A 10316-nucleotide genomic window follows, 5' to 3' on the forward strand; every position below is an offset into this window, starting at 1 on the left:
AGCCATGATATTATGAGCCTCACATGTCCTTTGGATGGCTCCAAGTCCATTTCATATCTTTTCTTTTCACATCACATATTTTCCCTTCACCTTCATCGATCTTTACTCTTCACTCCCCCTTGGTAAACCGGTCTATGAAATATTTCCATCTAGTGATTTCTTGGATTTCCCAAGAGGTTGTTCCCACCCTCTTCTTTATTTCAAACCTCCAAATGTACAAAAAATCAAGAAAGTGTTAGACAAATATTTTTTTTTGTGATTTTCTCGGATCAGGAACTATCCAAGCTCCTACGTGACTCAAGATGGATTCCTTGAGGCCTTGCTAGTAGTTAGGGATGGAAAAAACTTAGAGAAATAAAAGCCTTCGTGTTGTTCTTTCGCATGGATGGAGGGTGAATACTTCTATAGAAATTTTTATAAAATAAATAAGTTGTCTCTTAAAAGATTTGTTTTCATTGTTTGTGTATTGTGATCTTTCAATTAGGTAAACAAACATTGTAATTAAAAAGATTAATTAAAGAAATTGATTTTATGTGTACAACTTAAATGTGTTAGGTAAGTAGATAACTAACTACCTGACTGAGAGAAGTGAAAGGGCGTAATCCTTAAGAGGCTCATTTGCCCTAAGGCGGGCAAGGTAGAGTTGGTAAGTTGAGAGCTTCTCACAAATTCATAATATTAGAGTATATTAAAATTGACAATTTGAATCAACTAGGACATTTGACTCTGTATCGTTTAAGGGCAGTAGAGCGAAACTTTTCCTTATGGGTAGAGGGGTCAACATATTCATACTACCCTTTGTTTGTCACTCTCCTTGAACCAAGTGCGATAGTGAGATCGATGCTAGTTAACTCCAAAAAGGAGACCTTAGCTTATTGAGAAATTCAAACTCAACTCAATTATCATGGAAACGGCCAAGACCTTTCGTTGCAAAGTGAACTGGAGAGAACCTAGGTAGAAAACCTTGTGTTATTCCGAAGAGTATTGAGCATCATTGCCTAGAAAAAACAATCATCTCGATAGACTACTAAATCTTCCTGCTAAGGATGTCTCAAGTGGGCATATCATAAGGTTCATATTATTCTCAAGCAATAAATCAAGAAAGAATGCTAGATGATGATTAAATCCCTTTCTACCCATATTATAGTCTGATTGATGGAATGTATAGATGTGGTGCTCCCTGAACCTCATGTGGCATCGAATCTCCTAAGAAGACTAATGAAGAGATAAAGAGGATGAGAAGAGAACCTCCCCTTTTCACACTTCGTCACAATAGTCAAGAAAAATAAGGTGGCTCAAAATTCTTGTATCAACGCCTTTCATCTACTTTCATTTGTTTCTTTGTAACATTGCTTCTTGATTTTTTGGAGTAACGCCTTTCATCTACTTTCATCATGCATGCAGTAATGTTCTGGCTTGCTTCATCTACTTTCATTTGTTTCTTTGTAACATTGCTTCTTGTTGCAATTTAGCTTTTTCTTTATTTCTTATAGGGCCAATGCATTGAAAATTAGTAACACATGGTCTTCTCACTAGAAACACTATGTGAAATAAGGTTGGACTTCTACAAGGAACATCTCAAATTTCCAAGACTAGCATCATCATCAACTTGAATATATGATGCGGGTGTCGTATTTGAAATGCATTTTCTATGGACAGACACATGCCCCTTTACAAGAGGTCAGGTTTTGGAGAATTAGTTCCTTGCAAATGCTCTTTTTAATAATAACCTCCTTTCAAAAGCCATTACTACTCCCAAACCATAAGGGATTTTGTTTCTTGAGACATGGATATGCTATTTCAAATTCGTGTTGTAGGTTGATGTTATATGAGAGATGCTAGATGGAGATGCAAATAGTGGAGAATAACAAATTTAAATGCCTTGTCAACTAGGGTATTAGAGACTACCATTTCCTTTCCATAAAGTTGGTTACAACATTCCATCATGAAAGATGCTACACGCTTTGCATTTTGCATTATGAAGATTCATTGTCACCCATAGTTGCCCCAAGTTTAGAATTTAGAACTTGTGGGCACACAAACTAGTTTAGGCTCCAACCATGAAAGAGATGCCCGAAGCAGCTATTTTTTGAGTTATAAAGTTAGATAAACATATGTAGCCCTGCCTCGTAGTGTTATAAGACTTCCGAGAATTAAAGCTGTTGTTTACCTTTACTTTGGGTTATCATCTACCATCATTGTTAAACTCTCAAGGAGACTCCCCCTACATTGATTCTTTAATCTTGCATTATAACTCTCTAGTGAGTTTTTTAAAATAGTAGGAGAGCAAAAAGCTCGGAAGTAAAATATATCATGGACTTATTCGTCATCATAAACGTCTCATAGGCTACCTTCGGTGCGTTTCCAATAGATATTCCAATTCTGCCACCTTGTCTTGTTCTGTTTCTATGATGAATACGAATGTTCTCTACTAGCTTGGTGATGCCGATTGTATCTATTTCCGACTTGTGTTGTCGTTACTTACAACCAAGAGGTTTCTCAATGTCCCTTACCACCTTCTATTGATACTATCACCTCAGTATTTTGATTACTCAGCTACTCTGCACTCAACCGTGCAGCTCAAATGGCATGTAAGCACAGGTGAGCGAACCAACTGCGTAAAGAACAAACTCTTCGAAAAACAAAGAACTGCTCACATGTAAACGCTAAGAGCAACAGACAACCAAGGCAAGTGTCCTCTTTGTGCTTGACTTCTCATGGTGTGCTTGCTATGGGTAGTTCTTTAGTCTATATACTGCACAACGGGGTGACTGTGCTGAACGTGCCCTGGGAAAAGCTTAGACAAAACAAAGCATTTCCCTCAGGCATGTGATGTGGTCTAGTTGGTGTGGACAGCGGCATCCAAGACACTTTGCAAATTGGATGGGGAAAAAATGCAGTTCAACCGTTGTGAAGCTGGTTTCAGAACTCGCATCCCCAAGAAAATAGTCGTATAAATGACTATTCTAGCGAACTATAGTCTATGTGTATTTCCTTTGTTTAGCTATGTTCCTCTTGAGATGTAGCTCTCGCAATGGTTTGTCCATTCCTGCAGTATTGGAAAGAAGAAGCTGCCAGATGTAAGAATGAGGCTGAAAACCATGCGGGATGCTTTTAGGTATGGATAGAATTTGATTCTGTTGTATTTTCTGCCAGGGACGCATTTAGCAGCGCCAAGTCCATACTTGAATGTTGCAGGCACATTATGGGGGAAGATCTCGAAGGTTTGCAGTTAAACGAGATTCAGGCACTAGAAAGCCAACTGGCAAAGGCAATAGACCGTGTGAGATCGAGACAGGTAAGCACCAGTCCAACGGGTTAAATATGCTGCTTGGTTAAGCCACCTCATACTAAGGCAATTGTGTCTCAATTATATATTGAGCCAGATGAAAGACTTGATGGAACAAATACAGGAGCTTAACGAGCAGGTATGCAGAAAAGACACGTTCTCAAGAGACCCTTTGCATATATTGCATACAAAACTGTTTTGCCGGCACAATGGCATTATCCTATGTATATAATACATAGATTATAAGACGTGACATGTGACCCTATCTTCAGGGCCAATCGCTGGTACAAGAGAACGACATGCTCAAAGATAAGGTAATGATCATCACCTGGAATATTGTGCATGCCCATGCTATGATCAACAAATTGTCATGTCGAGGCTGTCTGAGTATGTGAGCAATATTGTTGTTGGTGAATGCAGCTGTTGGCGATACATAACGATCAGCAAAGGTCGTGTTTGACGGATGTGGATATATTTAGCACGGGCCCCACAAATTTTGACGGGTTCAGCCCGTACCAGGTCACTATGGGTCCCACAGATTAAAAAGGCCCCTAAAATGAGGTTTGATCTCTCCTCGATGGACTTCCCAGGTTCCCAACCTTGTACCTTGTCACTTTAAGACAAATACTCAGAACCATGCACCTCACACACAAAGATACACCCCTCTCTCTCATGTCTTGTATCATACACTATCATACAAAAGACTACATTCAATCTATGTGTTTGTGGGTGTGTGCATGTGTACATGTGCTTGTCTTTGATATGCATGGGAGAGTCACTTTTCAAGCTTATTTACACAAAGGATAAACATTCATATGTGCATTTATACCATTGTTTACATGCACTTTTTGGATACTACTCCATTGCATAAAATGATATAGATGTGCAACCCTCTCCTTTACAATCACGATTATACAATATGCAACTACCCATAGTTACAAATGGGAACATTGATGTTCAAAAACAAAGAGACCTTAAGGATTAACAACTCAAGAATAAAAATCACAATGTGTGATCAACATGTAATGAAAGAGACCTAACTATCCTAACTACGGGAGAGAAGAGAGAGAAGGACTGCACGAGAAGAGGGAGAGGAGAGAGAAAGACAAGAAGAGAGAGAAAGAGAGGAAAGGGAAAAAGAAGAAGCCATGGAAGCTTGAGAAGGTGAAAAAAGAGTTTCATGATAATTTCTGTCATACCTCAAAATATCCTCTTACACCTTATATACCGTCAGTGTGAATGGTATGTTCCCATGCCATGTTCCCCTGATCCCCGCTCATTACAAACCATCTTGTCTCGTAAAGTTTTTGTCCTAAAAAACAAGGGATGTTGTCCTATCCTAGAAGGGTGTGTTGTAGGAAATTAGCCACAACTTTGTGTGAGAAACTCCAAATGGGACAATTGAGGTGTCATTACGGGGCCCACGAGATGTACTTTCAACCCATGTGGGTTACTCCGATCGGGCAAAACTGTTGCAAAAGAGAGGGCTATCTAGGAGTTACTAGTGTGCTGTCCCAAATGGTATGGCTGGAGAAAAACAACCATAACTTTCTCTAGGAAACTCTGATCGGGGCAAGTGACGTGTTTGCGTAGAGCCCTCGAGGTTTACTTTCAGCCCATGTATGGGGGATGGGGCTAAAAATCGATCAATATCAAAACTGGTGCAAAACAGGTTGTTGTCTAGACGTAGACTGCAGCCCAAAACAGGTGTCATGGTTAAGTTTTAGCCAATACGGCCTCCTTGAGGTGTGGAAATTCATCCAAGATAGATGTTGGGCGCCAAGAAGCTTCCTATATTGGTAAGCCTTGCCATTTGATCAAGTATTCGTAGTTCTATTGCTAAGAACATTTCCATGATTGCATACCCTGCCCTTCTTGCATGCATCTACCATACATTTCCACGTGCTACATGATGTTACCAATGCATGTAGAGGGCTGTAGACTCAGATGATCAGGGTTCTGGCTATTCCATCAAATGTACCTACACTTGCAATAATCTTTGAGCTCCGAATCACCGAGAGGTGGGCAATGTTTCCCTCGGGCCGGGTTGTGCACCCCTTTAGGGTCTTTGATGGCAAGGGGGGGTCACCTCTCTTTTGTCTTGCCACCTCACCTGGCATCGAGCTTTTCCTTCACCTAGAATATACATGGCACACATTTCTTATTAAGCAACCGACATGATATGCATTTACAAATTGAGGATTGGGTCTTTCATGATATGCATGATCAATAAGGAAATGGGATGGGGAAGGGGTTACCTCTACAATTCAGTGACTCACTGATTGTATGACTTACTGTTCTTACAAAATAAAATTTCAATAGGAATCAAACAAGATCACGGTTAAGGATTAGAGTAAAATCTTGATCAATGGGAAAGAAATTGAAGATTATCGAGCTATGCATGCATTCCCAGGGTGTGGGTTGAGGGTGGGAATCCCATTGGCAATCTCAACCCAAGCATTTCTTCCATCTCTCTCATCAAGTGGCTGAGCTCAACAATTGGATGTAAAAGAGAGAGGAAGAACTGATTGATATACCTTGTTCAAGCTTGGGGAAGAGTCATTGGATGCCTCCTTCAAGAGCTTTGTGGTTGCCCATCCTCTTGCTGCCCGTGGTTGTATGGGGGGGTCTTCACTGTCATATATCTTCACTTCTTGAAGCTTGTGGCTCCTCCCAAGGCTCTTGAGGTGAGAAAATTGAAGGGGATTTAGTGTGCCATGAGCTGTGTTGAAGGTTCCATGGCTGCCATGGCTGCTGCCCACAGTAGGGTTTGAGATGGTGCCAAGAATTGATGGGGGCAGTCAATACTAGTACTCAAGCTGCCCCAGGGGTGTGCCAAAGCTAAGAAATAAAGCAAGAGGGGGCTGGGACTGAGCTGGAGTAGAGGGAGTAAGCCAGGAAGACCAGTGCAAAATGTGCCGTATTTTTCGGGCTACTCCCTCAAGGCTCTAGACAAGGCAAGAAGGGCTCAATGCTGCTCTAGATGTTGAGCAAGATGAAGGGGAAGCACTGGGACAAACCATTCCTGCTAAGGAAGAGGAGGGAGCAAGATCTCTGAGGTTCTTGGGCTGAAGGTTCCATGGCATCTTAAAGAAAGGAGGAGAGAGAAGGTCCTCTTGAAAAGTAATTGAGCTTTTGGTCTTCTCTAGCTGTGCTACACTCCTTTTTGCCCAAAACCCTCAAGAAACTTACATGAAAATTAGTGACGACCTGTCAAATTTGTCTACCCGCCTCCAGATGTGTCCATGGTTCTTGGGAAAGCTCCAAGAAAGGCTACCATAGTCTTCAAGAGGGCTGACAGCTTGCCTGAGTACTCTTGTGTACCTATAAGAGAGATGTAACTGGGGTTTTCTAACTGTGGGAAAACTGTGAGAGTCCTAAATCTATGGGAAAAGAAAAGGATCAAGGACAAAGCTCTGATATCAGTTGTAATGAAAGAGACCTAACTGTCCTAACTAAGGCAGAGAAGAGAGAGAAGAATGCAGGAGAAGAGGGAGAGGAGAGAGAAAGACAAGAAGAAGAGAGAGAAAGAGAGGAAAGGGAAGAAGAAGAAGAGGAAGAAGAAGCCATGGAAGCTTAAGAAGGTGAAAAGAGAGTTTCTTGATAATTTCTGTCATACCTCAAAATACCCTCTTACACCTTATATACCGTCAGTGTGGCTGGTATGTTCCCATGCCATGTTCTCGTGATCCCCGCTCATTACACAACAAATCAAGTTTTTCATATAATCATTAGGGGTGACTTTCCCATTGACATGAATGGAAGTCTTTATGTTGCTAGTATGATGAGTGCACAAGCCCTTGATCTCCCTTTGTGAAGGTTCTCTAGTGCACATGTTTGTCATAAGAGACCTTTCTTTTGGCCTTCTGTGTGATCAACGTGTGTGTAACCAAGAGAAACATTTTAATTATTTAAGGATTTTAGTTTTATCATGTGATTGCCCTAAGTAGACTCGTATCCAAAGATAGTTGATAGTACCTATACCTTTCAAAGGCTAGTCTTAATTCTAATGTGTTTTTTTCGACTAGAATATCCATAAAGTGTGTCTAAAAATACTTCTTCTCTTTTTGTAGTATGTCCTTGAAGATTGTGAATATTAAGTGCTAGAAAGTAACCATTGCATTGGTCAACAAGCCAAAGGGCATTATGCTATATACAAAAACTCACCACTTCATTGCAAAGGTTGTTTTCTAACAACTTTCAAAATGGACTTGCACTTGAATTTACCCTTATCTTTTGCACACTCTCAATCATGTGCTTGGTGAAGGAAAATTGGTAGTAATCTCTCTTCAATGTTATATTCACCTTCTTCTAACTCATACATCCATTTTTTCATTCTTTTTTATTATCATAGCAAATGCTATTTTTGTGTCTCTATGATTAGTTTCTTAAATGGAGCTTGTTTTGAGGAGCTTGTCTAGCTCTACCTAACATGATGTATATATTATGGATTCATCAGGTTAGATCTCAATGATTTCAAGAAAACATATTTGAAAATTCATCAACTTGTTAAGGTTCTGCTTATTTTTCTTAGTGAGGTCCTTTGCAACGTATATTGGTCTCCATGACTCCCCTTCTATGAGATTTACCTCAAATTTTGTAGGTCTCTCCGCCTTCATGAATTTTGTGAGCTGTTTAGGGAAATCTTAAGTTCTTTTTTGATTTCATAGATTAAGGTCTTATATCCTCTTGAGTTATTTTTGACTACCATTGTTGCAAGTTGAATGAAGATCATCTCTCTTTCTTTATCATAGATTGGCTACTTTGAGCATCTTATGGCCATTATCTATAGAACATTTCAACTATGAGTTTAACTTGTTTGACTTCCTTTGGAAATTAGGATCCAAGGTTTTTGGTCTTAGTCATAAAAAATTTAAGAGTTTAAATGAGTTCTATGGGTATATACTTGAAATGTTCATGATTGAAGATCTCGAGATATTCTAAATATTCCGGTGATGATTCTATTTTAACTAAATAAGCATCAATATACTAAGTTTCAATTTTGAACATTAATACTTCTCCAAATTGTTTCGTTTACAAGGGCTTAGGCATATAGACATTCTCATTGATGCATTTTTTGAACTAGAAAAAATACTTATGAGCATGTCTAATTTGATGCTAATGTTTGCGTCAAAAGAACCCTATGGAAATTCCCATGCATTTACACAAATCTAAGTGCGATATGCTATACAAAAATGTACGGGCTATGTTTGTAATTTGCATGATAATTTAAAATATTTTTTAATGGTATTTTAATTGTAATTTTTAAAGAAGTTTAATGATAAATTAAGTGTGACTAGTGTAGAAAGAATAGGGAGCTACTAGTGGCAAACCTAAGGCTATAACCACATGTTTATAACCAATACCTCCCTGCCTTTTTCTCTTATACTTTCTTGCATTTTCTTTAGGCATCTTGTATAGAAACTAAAGCCACATTTATAAAAAAAAAACACACTACAATAGAGTTTAACGCCACAAAATGTTAAATGACAATGTGAAACAAAAATGAGAATGACCAAGTTTGCCTTGTATTACTATAGTTACACAAAGCATATACAACTATTTAAAACCATATTTGCATGACTATTAGTACAAAGCAACCTATGTATTATTCTATGTACATGGATCATATCTCATGGGAGGATGTGTCATTGTCATTTCCCTGTTTCCCATCACCCTACTCTTCATCATCCTTCTTGTTTTACTTTGTATCATTTTGTCCTTAGCTCTCTTTCTCTCTTTCAACTTCATTGTGTTGTTTTCCATGTAGATATTCAATATATTTACTTAGAAATGAGCAGAAATCTCCAGTTCAAAAGCTTACAAAAATAAACTAACTAATTTACTAATCATAATTTCTTGCCACATCCATTTAGTGATGATACCTCCTACATATATATGTCTCCATGTATCAAGTCTGCTATGAGAGTGCTTATAGGCCATCTCATGACGAGTAGGGTTTGATCCACAATTTTAAATTGAAAAATAAAAACAACAAAAATAGTCATAGATTTAACTACAAAAAATCTTAAGAAGAGCTATAAATACTTACAAATTGTCCTCCCATATATCGACACCTAATTTGAAATGTGATAATCAAAATAACTTTATTTGGATTCATCATACCTCCCTCTATTGTGAGTTGATCAACATTTGGCAAACATTTGGCAATCCTCCCTATTTTTTGATTCTAGCCACTCTCGACCATAAGCAAAAATTGGCATAGATATAAGACCTAAGCCTTATTTTACCCTCTTGTTATTACAAATAAACAATCATGTTTATCTAGAGATTTTTCTCCTTGTGACTACTACCAAAAGAGTGATCATCTAGCCCATCTATGTTTGAAGAGGTGTTTTGATTTAGATCATAATAAAACATATGCTGCTACACATGAGAACACTATTGAAGAAGAAAATTGTGTGAGTTATTCTTTCTTTGGAAAGGATACTTCATGATCGTGATGGATCTCTTTTTATTATTGATTTTAGTACTCCTTGTCTTGTGAGCTCTACCAAAAACTCACTTTTTGCAAAATGATGGACAATTAGTATTAATGCTAGAGGCTTGATCAGGGGCTATGAAAAAAGATAAGTAACGTCCAAGAAAAGAAAAATCTAGATAGATGGAGGTGGCATGCACATGCTAGCTCCTCATCACATCTTAGGAATGGTGGTTAGGCCTCCTTTGAGAGAAACTTTGTTCTAGATTTAGATTTTGAAGTCTTTTAAATAAATTTATCAATTTCTATAGTATCAATGCTGTGTTTATTATTATTTAGTATGGGAAGACTTGTCTTATGTAACCAAACTAGAGAAAGAGTATGCTATGTGCATTGGGATTGTGACACTATTGGAGAGGCTCCAAGTGCATGGAGAAGAGGTAAACAATTGTTGCATGTGATCCCACTTTATGCTTCCTTCATTGGGCATTTCTAATTGATAATGGAATTATAAAATTTGTTAAATGGCATGGCCCTCACATTGTTGTAATCCACTGAATCTAAGTCAGAATCCTTGGCATCATA

The 10316-nt window shown here is 38.4% G+C and overlaps 1 protein-coding gene across 1 annotated transcript; it reads left to right on the plus strand.

The window, feature by feature from the left end:
• Nucleotides 1-3034: 3034 nt before the first annotated feature.
• LOC148013941 (MADS-box transcription factor 14-like) lies at nucleotides 3035-3832 on the plus strand. Its single transcript, XM_087667419.1, has 5 exons — nucleotides 3035-3054; nucleotides 3157-3298; nucleotides 3387-3428; nucleotides 3562-3603; nucleotides 3710-3832. The coding sequence occupies exons 1-5, from the start codon at nucleotides 3035-3037 to the stop codon at nucleotides 3830-3832; spliced, it is 369 nt and encodes a 122-aa protein (XP_087523545.1).
• The last annotated feature ends 6484 nt before the right edge of the window (nucleotides 3833-10316 follow it).

The sequence above is a fragment of the Lygodium microphyllum genome, chromosome 25 (assembly GCF_053477565.2).
Source record: "Lygodium microphyllum isolate KBCC chromosome 25, Lygodium_microphyllum_v1.1.10, whole genome shotgun sequence".
Lineage (NCBI taxonomy): Eukaryota > Viridiplantae > Streptophyta > Polypodiopsida > Schizaeales > Lygodiaceae > Lygodium > Lygodium microphyllum.